This window comes from Mauremys reevesii, linkage group 7 (assembly GCF_016161935.1).
Source record: "Mauremys reevesii isolate NIE-2019 linkage group 7, ASM1616193v1, whole genome shotgun sequence".
Taxonomy (NCBI): domain Eukaryota; kingdom Metazoa; phylum Chordata; order Testudines; family Geoemydidae; genus Mauremys; species Mauremys reevesii.
This window is the reverse complement of record NC_052629.1, coordinates 103707678-103731896: the sequence shown is the minus strand read 5'-3', so window position 1 is coordinate 103731896 and position 24219 is coordinate 103707678. Positions and strand designations below refer to the sequence as shown.

At 39.6% G+C, this 24219-nt stretch overlaps 1 protein-coding gene across 4 annotated transcripts in view; it reads left to right on the top strand.

The window, feature by feature from the left end:
• EEFSEC (eukaryotic elongation factor, selenocysteine-tRNA specific) overlaps positions 1 to 24219 on the top strand; it is a 189932-nt gene that overhangs the window by 59288 nt on the left and 106425 nt on the right. For all 4 annotated transcript variants that reach the window (XR_005601327.1, XR_005601328.1, XM_039547804.1 and 1 more), the window contains exons 4-5: positions 15868 to 16075; positions 21725 to 21821. Coding sequence is in view for 2 of the 4 variants with exons in the window: in XM_039547804.1 (XP_039403738.1) it covers positions 15868 to 16075; positions 21725 to 21821 (305 nt within the window). In the remaining 2 variants the exon portion in view is untranslated. The remainder of the gene's footprint in view (positions 1 to 15867; positions 16076 to 21724; positions 21822 to 24219) is intronic.

Sequence of the window (24219 nt, the reverse complement as noted above, 5' to 3'; positions counted from 1 at the left end):
GAATTATTAAAGGACAGCTTCAAATCCATCACACCTTGGCGCTTTTGGAGTTCCCATTAGAGTGCTGTTCATGCTGCTAATCCTCCTCTGTGGCTCTAAACACATGACCTTTTATAGTTTGTGCAGACCATGCTGGCTTAGAAAATGAGACTCCAGTTCTGTGGTTCATACCTATAACTCTTGATTAGTAGTGGATGGTATAGCTTTTGTGCCCCTGAAATGACCCTTCAGGCCTGAACTCTTTCAAAAACAATCTTTCTTTCTTATAAGGTTAGTTACTATGACAAGACCACCGTAGGCTTGAAGTCAGCTACCAGAACTGAAAAATGATCTTATAAAAAACGTATACAGTTATTTAAGAATTCCTGCAGGTGCTTTTGCAAAAGCAATAGCAACCCCTCAGGAGATCTATTCTGTTCCTTACAAGCATCTGTGCAAAGCCCAGAATCTACCCAGTGCCATATGCCTTCAGCTGCTGACATTTACTATGTATGTGTTTAAACAAGTAGGGCTTTGGATAACTTTATAGTAAGAGAGACTGCATTCACAAAGAGTCCCACATTAGTCTCTGTTTTTGTCTTTAGAGCAGAGGTGCACATTGTACAGCCTGCGAAGCCCGCAAATATGTGCCAGCTCTTGGTTCTGTTTTGTGAAGCCTTCTGCAAAATAATATATGCAACGCTCTGGCTAGCTCTCTCACCACCTATGAACAGATCCTCCCAGCTTCTTTCTTGAAATTCCCTTTGGCTGTAGCAACTAGACCCTAGGTATTGGCTTCTGGAAACCTCTCTACATGGATCAGGAGGACAGGAACTGGTCCCAGAGTAAACCAGGAACATGGATGGGTAACCGGAGGACAGCACTCTATTTGGTTGGTCAGATGTGGATTCCCTGGAAGTGCGGGGGCTTAAGATGACTACTGCTCTCTCTTTATAGCTGTAGGGGTAGGAAAGAGCTTATCCAACCACAAGTTTTTATTGGTGGTAAATTCAGGCAACAAACAATCCCTGTTTGTTGATCAAGGATGATTGTATTATATTTTGTAAGTTTTAATACATCTTTAGAGAAATTTGGGGCAACCTTCAGTGTATGGCAATGTGACCCTATGTTTTGCAAAGTTGAGCTGTCCCTGGGTACCTAGAAACTTCATATAAATCAATTTCTGAGTGTGTAAGGCTCTCAGACAGTTCCCTGTTTGTGACTTCCAGGTGATAAACCATCTGGTCGGGCATCCCTGGAAAACAGTGGTGGGATCCTTGAACTGTAGTGAGAGTTCCTGTACTTTTCAAAGTGTTGTCTAACCAAAGCTCTGGTATCCATTTTGGTACATGATTTGAATTGCTTTACAGAGGGTTTCTTCATGAGTAATTCATGCCCAGTCCCCGCTCCCTTAACACTGGCTTCTGAAAGATTCCATATCCTGCAAAACATCTTCCTCACCAACTCCACCACCTCCCCCCAAGGTACCTACCAAAATCCTGTATAACTCATAGCATCTCCCCAGGTGTTACTGTATATGAAAACAGAGAATCATTTAGTGTTTTTTGAAGAAGGATTCTTAACAAAGAAAAATGAGAGTGGGTTGGTGAGAGGGGGAAGTTTCATACTCGCTGCATGAAATAGACAATATTTCCTGAAACAGGAGATACTAACCTCAAAGAATTTAAAATAAAACATTCATTTTATTATTTTTTAAAAAGGGGGGAAAAGGGGAGAAAAAATAGTAGAATAGTCAGTCTTTTTATTCTAAGGGCAGATGAAATTGATTAAACCTTAAAAACTCGCCTCAGTCCACCCGGTTTATTAATTGAAGAATTTCCTCTTCCCCAGAATGGGAAGTGCACATTAAAACAGAGCTTTGCCCCTGAGTAGCAATGATACTTGAGAACGGCACATTTTCTGCAATCCTATTTTCTCTTCTGTGCTAGAGGAAATCCTAACATGGTAAAAAGCATATTTAAAAAAATATGTGTAAGGAAGTCCGCTTTCATTTCCTTGTAAGCATGAAATCAAATTATAGCCCATGGCCTACAATTATTTTATTTCGGCATTTCAAATTCCATTTTCTGCTTCCTTTCGCTGCCTGTGAACAGGAGTTGTACTGCTTGCGCAAAGTCAGCTAAAAAGATTACCACAAACAGAAAAAAGGATACAGTAGCTTAAAGAAGCAAGGAGTCAGAATCCATACTTATGCTCTGTGCTCACGTGGCATGCAAAATCTCTTCACTAGTTCACACTCGGACCCAGCCCCTTTTCCTTTTTCCTCCCTCCCCAGGAGATTAGTGCAGATTAGTGACATTTTTACTATGTTTGGGGCCAAGTCATCTGCAGCTTTACACTGATAGAGATTGTAGCAAAAATCTGATTTGGCACCGTATTAAGTTGCTGCCTGTCAAAATAAAATAAAATCTCTAATTTTCTTGTTTTTCACCTATTGGGGGGGGGACCTCAGATTTTCCCTATTAGTAGCTGGAAATACTTTTTGGTTCACCCTTTTCACCCATACTAAAATTGCAAGTCAGGTTAGTGTCTAGAGTTTATAATCCAATTGTTCTAAAAATGTGTTCTGTGTATGTAATAAAATGGTAATCAACTCTTGGAATTGAGAGGTTAAAAAGAGAGGCCTAAATCAGTGGTTCGCAAACTTTTGTACTGGTGCCCCTTTCACATAGCAAGTCTCTGAGTGTGACACGCCCCCCTTATAAATTAAAAACACCTTTTAAATATATTTAACAACATTATAAATGTGGGAGGTGAAGTGGGATTTGAGATGGAGGCTGGCAGCTCACAACCCCCCATGTAATAACCTCGTGACCCCCTGAAGGGTCCTGACCCCCAGTTTGAGAACCCCTGGCCTAAATGATTTTTCTAGACATACCCCTGCCCTTGCTACCCTATTTAGAATGACATACAACTGACATGCAATGGAGAGAATTGACTTTCTTGGGACCTGATCCCACAATTAGTTGTGCATGAGTGAAGAGCTGTGTCTTTACAGAACTCCACTGATTTCATTGGGGTCTTTGAGCAGGCACCATCAGCATGCAACAAACGGTATGAGCAGAGCCTTAATCTGTGAGTTTGTTTGTATGGAGATCCATAACAGCGTATGTGGTCAAAACCTAGATGAATTTGCTTCTTGTGAGAGATGGGCTGTTCCCTCGGTATTGCAATAGAAGTCATAAAGACTGATCCATGGGTTGTGTGCACATAACAGAGCACATTTACTATAAACTGGATCTTTGCTGTATTCTACAACAAATGTGTATTTAAGAAATTTAGTTTTATTTCTGCTCTAGCACCTTTGCCTAGGAATGCAAGGCACCAGCATACAGGAGTTGTAGGGACTAGACTTTAGCGTTCCACTTTCTTTATACTACAGTACAAAAAAATCAACAACACATTGTTTAGTTATAGTAGGGTTGGAATCAAGTCCAGTGTATTAATTTTAAAACTTACTTAATTAGTTTAAAAATGTGTTTTATTGGGGATGGATTCTGCTGGCTGCCAGGTTAAATTACTATTTAATTCTATTTCTTTTCTGGTCTCTTGTGTTTAGAACCCTGAATGGGATTTCCTTTTTATTCATAGTGTACATGCAAAGAAATTACAATAAACAAAATAAATTAATAGAGAAACAGGAAGAGAGAAATTCAGTTTGGTTTTTAAGATCACTAATCTTTTTTAAAAAAAACTAAAAAAACACAAGATTTTTTGGAGACAATGTCATTTTTAAAAGTAGGTCATATATTTGGCTTACTAACCTTGACATTGTCCCGTTAAGAGACATACGTGACGTAGAGTTGCTTCTGTCTGATATGGGCTAAGCATGTCTCCTACCAGCTCAGTTTGTGGACATTTTATTGTGGTTTACCAAGTAATGCTGCTGCCTATAGATCATTGTGAGGATGTCTTCCTGGTAAGGCACTGAAATACTATCATGATGGGCAAGATATAAGAACTAGACAGATGGGAGTCTTAGCTTGGGTAATGTGTGGGATTCACAAATAAATCAAGTTATTAGATAAAGGCAGTGATGAGCTGCCAAATTTTTAACAACGGGTTCCCTCCTCCCTCCAAAATTTTAACAACGGGTTCCCTCCTCCCCCCCCCTCTGTGGGGGGGGTCGTGCCCCATCCAACCCCTCATGTTCCTTAACACATACACTACGAGACCCCTGACCCATCCCCCCCTTCCCTGTCCCCTGACTGCCCCTTGCCGCCCCACCCAACCCCTCCTCTCATTCTCAATGGCCCCCCAGAACCCCTACCCCATACAACTACCCCTTCTCTCTGTCCCTGAGTGCCCCCACCACCTCATCCAACCCTGCTCTTTCCTGACTGCTCCCCGGGACCCTTGCCCCCATTCAATCCCCTGTTCCCTGCCCTCTGACTGCCCTGACCCTATCCACCCCCACAACCCACCCCTCCCTGCCCCCTTACCACACTGCCTGGGGACCGGGTCCACTCTGCCAGGCCCCCGCCCGGCGCGGGGGCCCGCCTCCCCGGGCCGGGCCGCCCCCCGGGGCGGGGCGGGCACCGGCGCCCGGCCGCTCGGCGGCAGCCGCGGGGCCCGACTCCCCAGCCGGCGCTGGGCTGGAGGGAGCCGCGGTCTGGGACCGGGAGCTGCTGAGCCAGCCGCACCTCCCCTCCCCCTCCGCGCCCCAGCTTACCTGCTGGCTGCCTCCATGCTGCTTGTTCAGGCTTCCCGCGAACATCTGATTCGCGGGAAGCAGGGGAGGGGGAGGAGGAGTGGGCGGGAACTTTTGTTAAATTTAGCAGCCCTTAACAAGCGGTTCTAAAATGGCTGCTAAAATTTAACAACGGGTTCCCGCGAACCCATGCGAACCCGCTGCAGCTCACCCCTGGATAAAGGTCTCTGCTGACTTGTGGAGTCCACTCTACTATCTGGTCACTAGTTGACTGGACACACACACTGCTGGCTTCAGGGTCTCCCTGGCTGATATATTTGGCTAAGTACTCATTCTACAAGCTCCAAGCAATGGCAATCATACATTATTACTTTTTTTTTTTTTGCCAGCTAATCAGGTTTCCCCAAAGTTCTAAAGTAACTTTACTTTGCTAAGGATGGCTTGGACTTGGGTTTTTAAAGTGGGGATCAGATAATTTTTATCCCTAACTGAAGTCCTCATTTTAAGATCATCTTTAAATAGTCAGTCTCCTGCCATTCTGCTGATTATAGATGAATGCTGCTGCCTCCAAATTTAGCTTCCACTGTTCCACTATTTTTCCTGTCTGATACTTTGTTGCTAGCCTAGTTGCTTTTTCTCATTTCTGGCTGTCATCACAGAGACTTTTTTCACTAGTTATCTTCATTGTCATTTATTTTTCCTGACTTAGTAAATGTCTGCTGCTTTATTTTATTGTTCTCGTTGGTTCAGTTTCTTATCTTGCAACATAATTCCCATCTTTCGCCACCCACTCCCCACCCCCCATGTCTTTAGGTGACAACTAGCTTCTGTTTCATTTTTCTTATTAGAGGGCCATGTATTTGAGTGGTGTGTAATCACCAGAGGGATACACTCTAATAGTTGACTTACCATTTTCAGGCTAAGTGGGAAATTACTTCAGGAAGTCTTTTTGGTATCTTTCTGAATGTGCTTCAACATTTCTTTCAGAAAGTAATGGATGAAACAGTAAATGGAAGGCTGCATACTTGTTCTGGAGGGGATCTCTTGATTTCCTCGGCGTAATTTTATAATGGATACCCTCAGTATAGATGTAATAGTCACTGCTGCTTCCATATATGCATCTCGGTCTTCTGCATGTATCTGCTTCATTCAGATTCATTTCAAGTCCCATTTGCCTACATACAGGGTCGGCTTTAAGCCGATTTCCCCTGATTCCCCTGAATTGGGCCCCATGCCTAAGAGGGGCCTGCGCCCTAAAGAAGAGTGCCTAACTTTTTAATTTTTACTCACCTGGTGGCGGTCCGCATCGTCGGCAGCACTTCGGTGGCGGGTCCTTCAGTCGCTTCGGGTCTTCGGTGGCGTGTCCTTCAGCGCCGCGGAAGACCTGGAGCGAGTGAAGGACCTGCCGCTGAAGATCCAGACCGCTGCCGGGTATTCGAATCGGGCCCTGCACTTCCTAAAGCTGGCCCTGCCTGCATATGTGGTTTTGAAAAACTCTCTGATCTCTTTTAGATCACTTCTTTGTGTAGGACAATATCCTCTGAAAAGCTAAAGCAGTTCAGCTACTCTTTATTCCTTTTCCCCACAGAGCCTGTGGAAGATGTTCTCTCAACAAATCATACAGGTTTTGGGCAGGGTGGATTTGATTTAAATCAAAGTGATTTAAATCATGGTTTAAATCACTAGTCAGGCAGACTTGATTTAATCATGGATTTCTACATAAAAATGCGTTCTTGTTAGTTGTTATAACCTTAATACATGTTCTTCACAACTCAGAGATAGATGTAGGTTTCATTTTTAGAAGGTACACACTATACATTTTTAAAGTGATTTATTTTGAAAACTTTTCAGATGAGTTTTACAGCTCTATGAGAAAATGAATGATTGGTTATTTCATTTACCAAAGGTAATTGAAGCAGATATTTATGAAGTAATTGGGAGGTGAACTATCTCCAGTTCAACAGGTTAATCATTAATATTTGGAGGGTTTTCTTGCCATGCTGTATTAGGAGGAGAACATCACCAGACATTTAAATGGTTTTATTTAACTAAAACAACGTTATGTATTCTTGATTTTTTTCTTCAACAGCAAACATATAATGTTTTATCAAAACAAGTATATGAATTTTTTAATTTAGTTAAACATTCACGTTTTTTAAAATCAGGTTTGTTTTTGTTAAAATTGTTTTTAACTAAAATAGTTAAACGAAATATTTAAAAAAAAAACCACAAAAATTAAATTGACTATGTCAGCCAGGTTAGCATGAGAAACTTAAAATATTGGCTTCTGCAGCTAACTCAGTTGTCTTCACCTTCATTTTCCTGTTTGTTCATAATCTGGAAAAGAAAAAGAAGCTTTCCTGCTTTTTCAGGTCCCAAACGATTTCTCAGTTTGGAATGAATAAGTCCAAAGGAAGAAAATAATCTTTCTACATGGGCAGAAGAAGCTTCTGCTGTTAAAAGTGAGATTATCACTTCAACAGTCTCTGAATCCAAGTGCTTAAGTGACTTCCACCAGTTCACTTGTGTGTCTTTCTTTAAAACACCATCAGCAAACATATTTTTCTTGAATGGTTTACCCTTAGCTCTGAAATGTATTATAGTTGGCATTATGGAGGGATGATTGCTGTATGTCCATGTCATAGCCAACTCCTGTTCTTCAGTAGTTAAGGTTTGACCCTGGTAGAGAGAATTGAGAATATTTGCAAGAAAATGAGCTGGAGATAGTGCTTGTCCCATTCATTTTTTGAATGCTTGTAATTTAACTGTCTTGCATATTTCTTTTTTTTAAGATCTCACTCAGTTTCTTCCAAATTTCAACAGCATCAGCAATAAAACAGCGATTTCCCTACATTTTGTTCAAGGCTACAGAAATAGACTTCAGGGTACTCAGCATGTTTTCAACATTTCTCTCAAGCCCAATGTTGAGAACTTTGGCTGTGACAATGCCATCTGTTTTTAAACGATTTTGTTCACAAACTGTTATCAGATTAGGCCAGTTATTGATATAGCGCTCAAAACGTTCCACTAGTGAGTTCTGTCACACGTCTTGTGGGAGAGTTAGCTTGGTTCCTTCCACTTTTTTCACAGCAGCTGCTGCAAAGTGGTTGTTACGGAACTATTTTGCAATTTCAACAACATTAGCCTTTATTTCTGGAACACTGAAGTCTTTGGCTAGGAGGTGCATCAAATGAGCACTGCAACCATATGTTATTAGCTTGAGACTCAATTCTAAATAATTTCTTCTCATTTTGGCTATATTTGAAGCATTGTCTGTGACCAAGCTGCGTACTAGACATTTGATTCCCCCCCCCAGTTTGTTATAGCTTTTACTGCTGCTATTTGTAAGTATTCTGCTGTGTGTGCATTTCCTGATGTATCAATTGTTTCTATAAGAAACACATTCCCTCCTTCTGTTGTCACACAAGCACATACAACTGGATCATTGTGAACATTGCTCCACCCATCAAGACTCAGGTTAACAATTTTACCCTCTAGACCTTTTACACACTGCTCAGTTTCTCTTTCATACACTTTATCTAGCAGTTTGCTTGTGACATCTGCTCTGTTGGGTGGACAGTATCCTGGGCTTAATGACTGAACAATGTTAATGAAGTGTGGGTTCTCAATCATATGGAAAGGAGAGTTTGTTGCATAAACAAACTGGGCAATTTTTTCATCAATTACCTCTATTTGTAATCTGGTCCATATCACAAACCTAAGGTTGTTCCTGGATGATGGAGATTTTTTTTTCTTTTTTGCTACAGGTGATACACTGTGGCTATGTGACATACATGATGTGTCTGAAACACTATAGAATATTAGGGTTGGAAGGGACCTCAGGAGATCATCCAGTCCAACCCCCTGCTCAAAGCAGGACCAATCCCCAGTTAAATCATCCAACCAATTTTTGCCCCATATCCCTAAATGACCCCCTCAAGGTTGAACTCACAGCCCTGGGTTTAGCAGGCTAATGCTCAAACCACTGAGCTATTCCCCCCGTCATTGGCAGATAACTCTGAAGCTGTAGAAAATGGTGGTGATTTTGAAGGTGAATAGTCTTCAGAATCCTGTATGTTGAGGATGGAATCTCCTAAACAAAATAAGTCCATGCAGTTATTTAATTATTACCATACTGCTAATTTAGTATTACTCATTGCATTCACTGACATTCAGTACTACTTTAAAGGTGAAATTATAAAAGGAAGATCTGCCTATTTCAGCTTTTTTAAAATCACAACCGCATCTAAAATGATAGTACCATAGAGTAACAACTATATTTTTGCTCAAACATGAGAATTCAAGAATAGTCCAGAAGGAAGACAAGCAGTCCTTAAGAAAGAAGTATGAAATAAAAGTTTACCAACCTGAAGATCCTGCATGTTCAGACATGTTCCTTTCATCATCTTCAACGCAGCTTCCTCCTGAGAGGGAACACTTCTCATGATGTTGTTTCATTGGGGCAACCAGGCCTTGCATTTCTTTGTTTCACCATTTGCATTTTGCACGCATGCCTGTCTTACCCACAGGTAGAGGAGCTACATTAAAATATTTCCAAACTGGGTTTCCTTTACGGCCTGCTGCCATTATAAGTCTTCCTTCTAGTGCGAGAATGGTATGGTAAATCTCAAATCAGTGAAGGCTACACTCAGAAAGACCTCAAGACTTCTGGAATATGTTGCTCAAACAGTTTCACTTTTGTTTCTGCTGCCTGTCCCTCCATTTTCACATTTATCTCCAGACTTCTTCTCCTCGTCCAGATCTGTTCTGCCCCCAGCAATCTTCTATTCATTGAAACTTTGCACTTTTAGAGAGAGGTAAGGGGTTGACTCTGTGTACACAAATTTGCAGAGGGACAATAGGGCTGGGCTCTGTTATTTCTCACCTCTATATATTATTTATTTAAAAACATTTTTGCTGTTAACAAGCATGTTATCCCTGGAGAGAGAAATCCACAGTTTGAGAACTGCAAAACAGAGCATTTCTGATGGTATCTTCTAGACTGAGCACTGAGTCCAATTGGGTAGATAGAAAGATTAACCTAAATAATCTATACAGAAGCCCCTGGAACCTCATAAAATTGGGTCTCTAATCCATGAACTATTGGAACTCATTTACAAAACTTTTCTTAAACATTACATGAATATATTGTCTCATACTACAGAATTAGAATTTATAATCCCTATTCCGTGATGAGATATCTTTGAGCTATAATGTATCTTAATTAAAACTATCTTTTAGATAGGGTCTTTCCTCAAAAAGCATTTTATCAAAAAAATCCGATTTAAATAAAAAATCTGATTTATTTAAAATTTTTTTTTAAATCATTTCTTTTTATCCACCCTCGTTTTGGGCCAGAGATCATCACCTTGTTTATTCCTGTAATTGTTTTTGATGTCCTTACTGCTATGGCAGTGATAATGTTTTCAATACCTGAATTAAAAGCTTTCTTCAAGTGAGATTATATACACAGTAGTACATTTATGTAGGTTTATCCTTACTTGTGGTTTCCCTATTCCTGAAGTCCTGAGATATAGTAGAAAATAACATATAAATGTTTCAGTTCTTTTTGTTGACTGAAATTCAACATTGTGGTGAGTTGGTTGCTTGGTGTTTTGAAGACTATTTAACCTGTAAACATGAGGCTGTTAGTTTCTCACATCTCCTTTATTACCTGTAAGATATTTTTAAAACAATACTGAAATTGCCTCTTTCCAGTATATGCAGTTAGTAGCTTTGCCATTTTTGCTCCAAGTGAGCTTCTGATTTTCATGAGGAGAAGTCTGGCTATTATATTCACTTCTTGTGCATCTTAGCGGACTTTTCCTGATTACTCTACTCCAGTAGCTCTACAGCTATGATCCATGGATTGCAAGTGGTCTAAGTAGCCCTTCTACAGAATGAAACCAAATTTGAGAATTAAGAGGAGGAGGACTAGGGAATAGAGAAGAGAGGTAGGTCAGTGAGAAGATCTGTCCCTTTTGAAGTCATCCAAAGGGGGGAGGGGGAACTGGAAAACTACTGCTGTTGCTATTATTATTATTTCATTAGTTATAATATGATAGTGCCCAATGGGCCCATCAGCTTTAGAAACCACATTGTGTTAAGGACTGTACAAAGACATATGAAGACATGGTCAATGCCTTGAGGAGTCTGCAGTCTACATAAGTATGTTGGAGCGGTCTTCATCTTCCCCTTTGTTCCATGATTGCAATGAAGATGTTTCTGGGGATTTGTCCTGCTTTGAGCAGGGGGGTGGACTAGATGATCTCCTGAGGTCCCTTCCAACCCTGATATTCTATGATATTCTATGTTGATTCTTGCCATTCTGTCTAGATACTCTACCAAAATGTGTGATCTGTCCTTTGTTCACAGGATACCTTCTGTTATACATTATTACTATTATTATATAATATTATTTCTTTATTTTATTAATTGAGCCCAGTCAGCATGCTAAGCACTGTATAGAACATAGAGAAGGTAAGGTCCCTGCTCCAGAGAGCTTACAGTATAATGAGACTAACAAATCTTTGTTTGTTAGTTAGTTAGTTAGTGGGGAGGGATAGCTCAGTGGTTTGAGCATTAGCCTGCTAAACCCAGGGTTGTGAGTTCAATCCTTGAGGAGGCCACTTAGGGATCTGGGGCAAAAATTGGTCCTGCTAGTGAAGGCAGGGGGCTGGACTAGATGACCTTTCAAGGTCCCTTCCAGTTCTAGGAGATTGGTATATCTCCAATTATTACCTTTTATTACCTTTACCTTTACTGTGTGTGTATAATTATGTTTTTATCAGGCAGTCTTGGATCAATGTGTCATTTCTTGGATGCCCTATAAGAGCTGTCTCCTTGGGTTTTTCACTTATCCCTCATCTCTCCTCTCTCTCTGTGTTTGTCTTCTCTTTTCCTTTAAGTTGTTCCTGGTAGACATTCTGCATCTGCTCTCCTTATCTGGACTGCTCTTGTCAATCATTTCATTATTATTATTGTTTGTTATTTGTATTGTTGTAGTATCTAGGCATCCCAATCAGGGCTGTATTGTGCTAGGTGCTGCTCATGTATGCAATGAAAAGACAGTTCCTGTCCTAAAGAGCTTTATTGTGGCCATCTCCAGGATAAAGCTAGATATCAAGAAGTTAAAGTGCTGTTTATACTTACAGCATTCTCTAAACAAACAGGAAAAAAAAGTGTGCATTTATCTCTGATTAAAATCTTATATAAAAATATTCTATACAGGTGTGGCCTTTGGACTCCTGGTTAGTTGCCGTTTGACCTTCTGTGATGCAAAGCTTGTGTAACAGGGACCTAATAAATTTAATCATTTAGATTTTTCCCAATAGTCAACCTAAACAGTTCTTCTTGTACCTTGGTGTTTACACTCTTCAGCTGTCATCTGGCCAACGTTTACATATTTATTTTTCTTACTCCTTCCCATGAAAGTTGTTGGTTTATAGTTGATGCAATTATTTTTATTTAATAATTTCATATTTTGACTATGGTGCTGCTGTTGGTTTCTTAAATAAACCTCAGCAGAAACCCTAGTGAGCCTTACATTTTAAGGGCTTCATATGTTAAAAAAATTGTCTGGAGATGCTAATAGATGCATAAATATCACAGTTAGTGGCATATGTAATGTTTGCTTATAATAAAGTTTTTGAAAGAAACTGCAATAAAATGCTATTAAGGCTGCAACATAAATTAGCAATTGTATAGACACTGCACATGAAGGCTGCAGTGCAATCTTTATCTTTTGTCAGTGGGCTTAGATATTGTAGAACATATGGTGTCAGATTAGCCACCGTTCTCAAAGGCAAGATTCTGATCTCAGTTACCATGGTTTAAATCTGGACTAACTGAGATCAAAATTTGGCTGAGAGTGTCTCTAGAGACCCATATTTACCTTGTCATAGTAATTAGTTAGAAGAGGGTGAGCTAAAGCATACGGTGCATCCACCATTACTTTAATGGTTATATGTCTTAAATATAATGATCGCTAATAATGTTAAATTCAGCCAAGAAGTTATGGCTAATGGTTCATTCACATTCATTTGAACAGGTATCAGCAATGTAAGAAGAGTATGTGTGCAATAAAGCTTAGTACAAAACATCCTTTCATTACAGTTGTAAAAACAAACCAACCTCCCCCCTGCTATGTGTGCTTAGAACTAGTGTGTTTTATTATTCAAATATTAACTAATTTAAAATATTTTTACCTCACTTAAAGTACTGAGACTTGTTCACATTCAGAACTATCTATCTGCATAATTTTTCTTATTACATTTAAGCCATTTTGGTATGGAGTTTAGTGCCTCCGCGCCCCCTCAAAAATGCGGTTTAATGCTATTTTATACTGTAATTAAAAACTGCTTAAAGGAGTAAAACAATTTCTCCAATAACAAAAACAGAAAATGCATTTGGAGGGATAACACATATGCTAAGCTTGCCTCATGCCATTTTAAAATGATAGAGATACTGCATGAGAAAATGCTGTGCTAACTACACTGCTATGATAATGATCCTGCTGTAGCTTAAAAGGAGTCTTCATGCAGTATTACAAGATGAAAAGCTTTGATAGGTTGAAAGTAGTCATTTATAACTGTTAATTTTTGCTGCTGCAATTCCCACCCACTCACTCACCCATGAAATCCACTCTCAGAATGATTTCCTATCCTGAGTTCATGGGAATTATAAACAAGGCTGTCTGTTTCCATGTGATGGCCTATGGTGAAGATTAAGCAAAAAAGTGGGAGTGGGGGGAGGAGAGAGAAAAGGAACAATTATGTCAATTTCTTATTCTTAATAAAAGTTTCAGGAAAATATTAGAAGCACTAGAAACTGGAATCCTGGGTACTGTAAATAATGATGCTAGATTTGTCACCTTAGTTTCTTTTAGCATTTTGTTATTCTTGAAAGACGTTTTGTAGATCACTGCAATTCTCTACTAGTTCAGCTTTAGACCTTTACCTTTTTAGATTGAGCTTTGCTATATTAAGGTCCATTGAACATGGGTTTCTAGTGCTTCATTTACAACATGCTCCTCTGAAACAGCCTCTGAGTATGTGAGTGGCACTGATGCACATCTTTGTCTGTTTGCTGATCAGTTATGTGTATCGATATCCTAGCAGGAAAGAGATAGAAGGGTCCTGAATGTGTGCATAGTACGGTCCAGAGCTGTCCAGCCTTCAGAACCCTATCTGAAAACCAGTTTAGTCAATAATGGGAATCTTCACTTAGTAATATTATCACAAGTTCTAAATATCATTAATAAAAATTGGAGGAAAAATGAGGCCATGAGAACTCTAGATAAATTTAGACTCAAAGTGAATTACATTCCTCTCAGTGAAGGAGTGGGGATGTGGGAAATCTGCCTGTATTTGTTCAGCTGTTGGAGAGATCTGAAGTGCACGTACTGTACATGCTTTAATTCAAGGCAGAATGACAATATACTGTGGTGTTTTAATCAATTCCCTCAACGTCAGAAAAGCATATAAATCACGTGACTTAAAAAACTTGTTTTAATGTATTTAGAATGGATTAAAATGACCATTTGGCAGTTTGAATGTTAATATTCTTGGAAAAGCACTTCCTTCTATGCCAAGTTTTGGACACCAGCAGAAGAGGACGAAGCTCAGCTCTCACTAATGAAAGAGCAGAATGTTTCCTAAATCTCCCTCTTGTTCTGAAGTATCCTGTTAATTCAGATATTCCTGCACACCAGTCAAAAACTATTATCCAGTGTTATCATAGAGCACCAAAAATTATGTAACCATAATCTTTGTCAAATCATGTCACTCATTCAGCTTCCCCTCCTCTGCTTTTTTGCTTCTTAACATTCAAACACAAAACTATTATTGTCAGCTTGTGGAAGAGGGAACGAAGAGGATTACTGTTCCAGCAGGGGTTATTTCTTCATCACCTTTTCATTCTTTTATGTTTTTTCAGTGAATCCTGCACACCCCTCTTTTGGCTGATGCTTCCCAGAATGTTGCTCCATAAAGCTCCAAACGAGATCTTGAAAAGGGAAAATTAACCTATTTGAAGGATCCCAGTTTATCTTTGTCACAGTTGTAATAGTTTTTGGCCATCACTGATAGAATATTTGCACTGGTTTATTTGCTGGTGTTCTCCCTTCACACTTGCATTGAACCTCTTTTACTCATTTTATAAACTAACACCAAAATTTTCAAACCTGGGTATCTAAAGTTAGGCTTCTAAATCCATACTTAAATACCTATATAAAAGTGGTTTGATTTTCAAAGGTGCTGAGCACACATGCAGCTCCCTTGATATCACTGTTTAAATGTCCCAAGCCAGTATTTTTATTTTAAACCTTTAAAGATGTCATGAGGGGAAGGTGGCAGATATTTTTTTCTGTACTTTTAAGTGAGTACTGTCAAGTATTTCTGAATTTTCCATTTGTTTGTGCACACTTAGGAGCGTGAAACATTTCTTTCCTTAGTGGTTTTGTTCTGTGATGTTTAAATTTAATTTTACTACTTTGTTTTTACTGTGATTCTTATGGAGTCTAGACCATTGTGACTTCATTTTCTTCTTTATGCAACAGCACTCTTAAAAATGTTAATATAGCTCTGCAAAGAGAGTTTCAGCTGTTTGGTTTTGTCTTCAAACAAATAATGAAACATAGATTACAATCAAAAGAGGATACTGAGAAATAATCATGTTAGTAATTATGGAAAGATCTAATGAAGACTCAGTATTAATACTCCGGCAGTAAAATGTGTTTACCTTTGCCGCAGCATGAAATGTCTAACCCTGTTGCCCTCACTATGGAGTGTGACCCAATGTAAACAGTGTATATATGATCTCATTGTAGCATATTAATCTCGGTTTACAGTGTGTTACTGAATTAGTTGAGATGTATGTTTGTGCTACAGCAAAGATCAGTTCTATAATAAATATATTGCCCAAGTCCTTAATGTGAGACTGTCACTATGGTGCAAAAGGTAAACTTTTTAGTCTAACAACCTTGGATTTCTTTGTGTAGCTATTTTTTGTGTAATTATACTGTATCTTGCAATTCCTCGAGTTTTCAAATGGCATTGAACAAAAACAGGCTTTCTGTTTTCACCTTGGCTTCGTGTTTTATTTGTGTGAGTGTATGTATCGATACATTATGGACAATGTTTACAGAAACACTCTTTAGAAAGAGGGTCTCTAACTCTTTCATACTGGTATGATACTGACATTGACTTCTCTTCCAGGTGCCCAGATTATTGATTTGATGATGCTCGTCATAGATGTGACAAAAGGGATGCAGACTCAGTCAGCAGAGTGCTTGGTGATTGGGCAGATTGCCTGCCAGAAGATGGTAGTAGTTCTGAACAAAATAGACCTTCTTCCAGAGGGGAAGAGACAAGCTGCCATTGAGAAGATGACGAAGAAAATGCAGAAGACTCTGGAAAATACAAAGTAAGTTACCAAAGATATTCTTCTAATGTAAGAAAACTTATTGTTCATCCACATACTTCTCAAAGATGCTTTCACATACACCTTGGTTAGATCAGACACAGGCATAAAGAGATCTCATGTATGGATGCATAGAAAATGATAGCGGTGTGTGTCCCCCCACACCCTCCCCCAACCCAAGAAATTAAAACCCTATCTTAAATTTTGCATCTGACCCCTGAGCAAGATTTTTAAAAGTGACTTTTGGTTGCTGTGATTTTTGGTGCCCAGTTTGAGACAACTCCAGAGGGTGGTTGCTCAAGTGCCTAGCATTAAAAAATATGTCAGCTAGCTATGATCAAATACAACTCTTTCTATCTACACTAGGTGCTAAGAGATGTTTTAAAATGTGCCATTTAACATGTGTTAGTTGACACCTCAGTTTTTCAGTGTAGACAAGAACTTTGTGAGTTCTGTGTTATTCTTTTGGGTTAATTTGCTGCACTTCCCCTGCTGAGTGCTCCAGCTGCTCACTGTGGTCATTAAAGATCTCATGGTGGCTGCTTCGTTCCTAAGGCCATGTCAACAATAAGGGGACTATAGCAGCATAGCTAATGTGCGGTAGCTATGCTGGCCTAACCCCATAGTGTCTACACTGCCACTTTCAGCGCTAAAACTTTAGGTGTTTAAGGGTGTGAAAAAAACACCTCCCTGAGCAGCAAAAGTTTTAGCGCTGAAAAGTGCCTGTATAGACAGTGCTTTATCTCTGGGAGCCGTGCCTCCGGTGATAAAGCTACCCCCCTTTTCAGGTGGTTATTTTTTTTATCACTGGGAGAGCTCTCCCTTGGCGATAAAGCATGACTACACTGCCCACATCACAGCGCTGCTGCGGCTGCGCTGTAATGTGGGCAGTGTAGACATACCCTTAGACTACAATGACAAAAGGGATTTTTCTGTTGCTGTAGGAACACAACCTTTGAGCAGACATGCCAAACCCAGAAAAAAGCACAGAAATTGGGCTTGTTTTTGGCTTAATTGACTTGCGAGTTGCTTGTGGGCTAGTTTTTGCTTTGTAGCTTGTTGCTTGTTGTAGCTTGTTGCATCTTTTTTTTTTTTATCGGCTCCCGGCAAGCAGGGGCAAGGTGGGGAGAGAGCCGGGGGTGCACAGTGGGCCCACCCACAGTCCAAGACTGCACGCTGGGGGGATCTAGTCACAGAATGTTGGAGTTCTTAGGGATTGGCTTGTTTTGACCTTGTTTTGAAATGGGTTTAGCTTGATTTTTGGTTTATTGTGAAAGTGGGGGTGCCTATTTACCGCGTGAAAGTTGGCAACGATGCCTTTGAGTGATGGTAGCTACATTGATGGACGCATTCATCTGTTGACCTAGCTGCATCTACAATGGAGTCAAGTCGGCATAACTATGTTGCTCAGGTGTGTGGATTTTTCACACCCCTGAGCACCATAAACTACCTTGCCCTAAATTTTAATTGTAGAGTTGTCTTCAGTGTAATGCTGTAAGAAACAAATCAGAATTAAGGTAGTTAATCAATTTAAAGGCTCTCTTTGAATTCAGCTCAGATAAAACAACAGAGGTAAAATCTCCTGGTTTTAAAAAAAAGATTTGCCCTTTGGCTTATGGGGTTGTAACACCTTCTGCACTCCAGGGAATCTTGTCAGCTGCAGAGAGAGGGAGGAGACGTTAGGGTCTTTCCTGAATTGAAGGTGAGAAGTGTGATTGGTCTTAATGGGAAAAGAACAGTGTGATGGATGGCTTAAATGAGAATATGGAAGAATATGTGTTTGAGATTGAGATTATCAATTTGATACAATAAAAATAATACTTTTGAATTAAGTAATATGTGTTGAGTGTTTTGAGATCCTCGAATACCAGTGTAGCCTCTCAACTCCCCTACGGGCAAGGCTGCAAGGTACTATCTCCTTTTTATAGATAAGGAAATTGAAGCACAGATGGGTGAAGTGTTTTGTCCAAGGTCATGCTGTGGAAAGAATTCTGACTCATACATAGCTAGCTGCTAAATCACATTTGTTCCCAATGGCAGGCGTAAGAGCAGAAGTTAGATTGAGCATTTGAAGGTGAGGATTTTACCAGTGCTAGAGGAGCCAGCAGATCTTGCTTGTGTAAGTCACCTTATATTTAACTTATTTTTGATGGTAGGATAGTGTCCCCGCTCATCTGAGCAATCTGAAAATCTTACATTTGATCAACTTCTGTTTTTTAGTCTGTTTCCTTTTGATCAGTACAGCATAGATGTCACTAGAGTGACGTTTCCTCTTGTGTACATAGTACAGAGACAAAATTCTGCAACTTGTGACTCTCCTTCATAGAGAGCAAACGAATATAAAGCAACTTGTTTTCCCCTTCATGTAGATTGAGAAACTCTCCATTTTTATTACTTTTTATGGGTGCAGGTACCTGTAACTTGGTCTGAGACTGCTTAAACTTTTCTAATCCCCATCTCTGATCACACCAAATATATATGAGGTTTTCTTAGCTGTGCCTTTTTGTTAATAAAATTCATTGATCAGATAAAATGATCACACTTGCATGGCTGTTGCATAAGAATTCAGATTTGTTATTCACAGCTAAAGTGGCCATCAGACTGCAAAAATGAACAACTTAAACATAAAGGTTTAATTTTATCTCATAGTTTTTCTACAAATTTATTTATGTGCTAGAAAGGTTGACCCACTGCACATCTCTTATCTTGAAACAGAAATGAAAATAATATTTCAATTTTTACATATTTCTTATCTGAGAAACAGTTCTATTTGGTACAAATAAGTTAAATTTTGAGAAAGTAATGATTTATAATAGTTTATCTTTGCAACTAATCAAATGCTAGCAAAATGACAAAATAAAGATTCATTTTATTTTGCTTGAATGGAGATCATTACTCCTGCATGGCACTCTGGTCATAGGTTAAAGTTTGGGAACATACTGCAAATAAAGAGGAAAAATTACTTTTCTAGTATGAGGGTCAACACCTAATTGTCTGTGGAGTTTGGTTGTGGTCAAACCTATATTCAGAAAGCTAAAATTATAAATATATTGGAAGGAAACTAGAGTGTCTTCTCACAGTACTTTCCTGTACTGAATGCACATATACCCTCTTAACCCAATCCTTTCTTAAGAGCTGGGGAACACAAATAGGCCTTGCAGAGCATACTCTGAAAGTTGGCTGATTTTATCAAACTAAGGGGGAACTGAGTTCTAGAGTGAAACCTCTTACCTGCAAATGCTCTCTCTCCACCCCCTTGCTATTTAAGAAAAGGTCCTCTCAGCTGATCTCAACGGCTCTGGTTCCCCATGGAGACAGGTGGTCTTTCATAATGTTTTAGTTGAAATCATTTGAACTACAGATCCCGGGGATGCTCATATATCAGATGTCTGTTGTCTTCCCCACCCATGCACAAAAAGATTCAACGTTCGGACATCAGATCTGTTGTTCGTGACCTGGGCTTGTCCTAAAGTGCCAGCCCCACTGTGCAGCAGACATACCGGTACTTTATTTCCTGACAGCCTCTTTCCTATCATCAACTCTGTGCTATCAAACACAGGCAATTTAAGCTGGTTTTGCATTTCCAAATGACTCCTATTTATGGGATACCGCTGAGACCATTTGGCAGCCTGCCTTTTACCTCACATACTCATCTGTAGTTCCTGGGGGAAACCTCAGTTACTAAAATATTGGTTCTGTCCATGCTATGGGTGAAGCCGTGTATCAACAACCAAATATAAAGTGTGGTTGCTAGTATGGTTGCAACTGTAGAGGGGACAGCGCTATAGACCCTGACAACAACATATTACAGCTCCTGCCATGTGACTTCAGTGCAATGGAGAAAGAGAATAGGGATGGTAAGAATAGCTCTATCATCCTTCTGCAGGTTTGGTGCTTTCAGAATTTGGCCTCATTTACAGTTGACAGTTCTGCAGATTGACACCTAAAATCAATCAAAGCAAAAATATTTCACACCAGAAAATCAAAATCAGTGTTGTTTTTTTGCCTGGATTCCTTGTCCACACTAGCCTTTCTCTTTGTTTGGTGGAGACTAAAACACCACTTGCAATAAGTTATTTGTGGTGGAGTAAAGTAGTTCTGATAGGGTCCCCTTATGTTTGAATGTATTTCTAAAAGCAGCATGCGACGCCTCTAGCTTATGTTACATGCGGTTTGTCTGGAAGGAATGAGACACCTGGTTCAGCATTAATTTGTTCATTGGCCAAAAGTGTTTGGATAAATATAATTGAATTTCCAAAAGCTTTATGGTTAATGGCTGGAGTTCTCAGTGCACATTTTTATCATCCTTTGTCCCTGGGAGCCTCAGGCTTGTGGCACATAAACAGAGAAAATACCTTGTATACTGGATTAGTGTTTGATAACTTCTGCAGAGGGAGCACAGTGATCATTCTCTCTTTATCAGTGAGCTGTCATTCCCCCCCTAGTTCTTGCCTTTTGAGATGAAAATCTAAAAGTTTAAGTTGGGAGAGGAGGAGAGCAAAAGGAATCCCATACACTCTGATTTTGTGACCTGTCTCTGTTGTACAGTAATTAAGTATTTATGAGAACTGAACACTTAGAGTATTTGAAGGTTTTTTCCTGCTCTTCTGCTTTTATCATCTTATTTTACTGGCCATTGTGACTGTGTGGGGGTTGTTTTGGCTTTTTAAAAAGACTCTCTAGCCTATTTAAGGTCCTGGTCCTTACAAAGGCAGGTTTTCATTTTGTTTCCATTTTGTTTCCATTTTGTTTCCATTTTTTTTAAAAAATGAAGTTTTTAAAAAAAAAATTCATTGTCAAAATGAGTTATTAGATGAGATAAACCAATAGTTTGCATCTCACAAAAGGTATAATATTACGGATTCTTTCAGCTGCTTAAAAAAAGACTATATAGTACAGGGCTGAAGAATAAAATTGGTTACAAAAGGAAGTCTTAAACTCCAGGATTGAATTGGATGACGTAGTGGTATTCTCTTACGTTTTTCTCACTGGAGATGCCAAAACAAGGTGCCTGTTAAACAACCACTCACCTCTTCTTCCTAATATGTTTTGATCACCAGTTAAATTGTTAACACTGTTGACATTTACATTATAATCATTAGGCTTCAGAGTTCACATCCCCTGATATGAGTAGAGGCAAATTACAACACTATGGTTTCAGAGTGTCTGTAGACTCAGTCAGACATCACATCACTGTTTTATATCTGATTCACATTTTGAAGGTTGTCCTTGCAGTTATGACAGCTAGAGGATTTTTTTTTTAATGAGTTTACAATCTGGAGCACAAGATGGGAACCCTCCAGAAAATAGGGTCCAGCTTACTGAGCCCTCTACAAGCTGGCCCAGTTGGACTCCTGCTTAAACTATAGCCTTCTGAGGCAAGCTATAATCTTATTATTTATTCCCCAGGGAAGTCAGACCAGAAACTACAACAAAGAAAAATTAACAGCGTTAAAGGTTCAGTAGTAAATTCAGAGGCACAAATAGTACATTCTCAGAAGATGTCAATAATTCATTATTGTAGAACTAGATAAATCAATATCCAAGGTAATTTCCTCATATGGATTGTCAGATGAGCTTTTATTACCATGTTCTACTTGTATGTGCAGCAGACTTGTGGTCTTATGGTGGGACGCTCTTTTTCTCTTTTAGGTTTCAAGGGTGTCCTATTGCTGCTGTTGCAGCTAAGCCAGGTGGACCAGAAGCCCCAGAGACTGTGAATCCACTGGGTGTTTCTGAACTAATTGAGGTACATGTAATGAAAAAGGAAAACACTGTAAAATATGGCCCAGTTTCTTAAGTTCTTTGGTGTTTCTGTAATAATATTTCATTCTAATGAATTCATGTGATATTAATGTGTGGAGTTCTAAGCACTTCTTTAGGAATCCATTCTAATTGAACAGACAAGTCAAGGCTGCTTGACCCAAAAGGTGAATTATTGTATCAGATTTTTTCAGCAGCCCAATGCCCATGAGTGAAGAACTGCTGTAAAGAACTAACATGCTCAGTCCCAGTGACAGTAACCAGCCACATACTAAGAAACTAGTACCTGTTCAGTGTTGGAAGATTTTTGTTATGGGTAAGCAAAGAAGTTTCTTGTAAAATTGTGAGGGAATGTTACGAGTAGTGAGTAAAATTAGTTTTAAAATTCTGCCAAATCCATGGAGAGAATCTTTTTATAATTACAGAAACAACTAAATTAAAAAAAAAACCATTAAGGTTGTAAACGCAATCACTCAAAAGTTAGGAAATTTGGACAATCTTAGTTTGGCTCCCTTCTGTGGATGCATTATGATACAGTCATTAATTACATGATCATTTTTTCCCCCATATGAGCACTGCCTCATTCAGTGTGCAGGATGGATGGTACTCAGTTAATGAGCAGTATTTGAATATTTTATTTTCTCATCATTGTTCAATGTGTGGCGGCTTATTTACTGGGCATTATTCAAACTTTGTTCTGACTACAGAATTATTCATTTCCTCATGGACTTTTCAAGGGCAGTCATCACTATAGCATTTGAGTGCTTCACGCACATTAATGATTTTATTTTCACAACACCCTTGTGAGATGAGGGGGTAGTATTATTCCCATGATATATATGGGGAGCTGAGGTTCAGAGAGATTAATTGTCTGCTGATTTTGGGTGCCCAATTTGAGATGCCTGTAACTGATTTTTCATAGTACTTAGCATTATATATAATTTCATATGTTCATAGCATTCCACTGAGTAGAGTTGCAGCTGTGAGTGTTCAGTACTTCTGCAAATCAGACCACTTTCCAACTTCTGCAACAAATGAGGTTGGGGTCATAGAGACAACAGCCTCCTTCATTACACCATGCTAATTCATTCCCACAGCATGGTCCTTCCTATGGCACTGATTTGAGGCAGGGGTCCTATTATAAAAATAGTTGATCATGCAATTAAAGACTATATATAATGGATATGCAGAAGGGGGCTGAATTAAGGTTGCACAGGAAACCTTAGTTTTGTCATTTCCTAACTTTTGAGTGCTCAGCTTTGCAACCTTAATAATGTTTTTTAACATTACTTTTTGTGAACTTTCCCAGGTTTTTAAAAAAACAAACTAAAAAACCCAAATTCCATTATATGGCATCATATTGTCATCTACATAGGTCATCAGCAGTGTTTGGAACCCTTTGATCTATCTCACAGATCTCTGCCACTTGAGCTAATGGAGTAACTGATAGCAATAATAGGTTGTCATCTTCTTATGTGGACCAACCCTGTGGAAATAAGGCACCCACTTTGCCAGTGGGTTTCCTAGCTATTTGCTGATAGCAGCAGGAATGGTGAGCCTTGGGAATCTTGAGTTCCTCCAACCCCTTTAACCTGTGCCTGTTTCCATCCTAGTCCTGTCTCTTCCTTTCCTCTGGCTCATTCCAGTCGTGTTCTCTTTGTGTTCCCAGGCTTAATTCCTCAGGCATGTCATCCTAGTTCCGGTCTCCTTGCCCAACTAGTCTTGGTCTCTCCCGCCAGGCTCTCTACAGAGAGTCCCAATCTCATCCCTCCCCCAGTTTCTCTCTGTCTGTTTCCCATCCCTCTGTCCCAGTCTTTTTTCTCAGCCAAGCCCAGTTCTCCCCAGCCCTCTTGCTCCTTGTCATAACTGTCTCCTCTGCCTTACTCTTCTGCCCCATTCCCTCTCTCACTGGTTCACAATCGCAGTCTCTTTACCCAGTATGTCCTAGTGCCCCCTAACCCTTCCAGTTCTAGTCTCATTAGGTTCCGTGTCCCAATTTATTTTTCCCTCTCCCCATCCCCGTTTTTGTCCCCTCTGTGTTTGGATCAGGTTGTTTTCTCCTCCATGCTGGCTGTGTGCCAGGGGGGCGTTATTAATAGTACAGAAGAGACAGGCTTCCTTCTGTCAGTTCTGGTGCCTGCCTGCACCTTAGGACGGAGTTGCAATTACAGGAGAATCCAGCTTTGCCTCTATAGGCCTAGGCTTGAGCGTGCTCATTTACAATGTGGGGATGACACATGCGCAGTCTAGGCACATGTAGGAGCTGTAAGGGGAAGAGTCATTTTAGCTGCTAAACTCTAAATATCTAAAGATATTTTCAAAGCTTATAACTTGACCAAATATGAATGGATTTTCACATGGACAATAAAAGGCACATCCCTGGC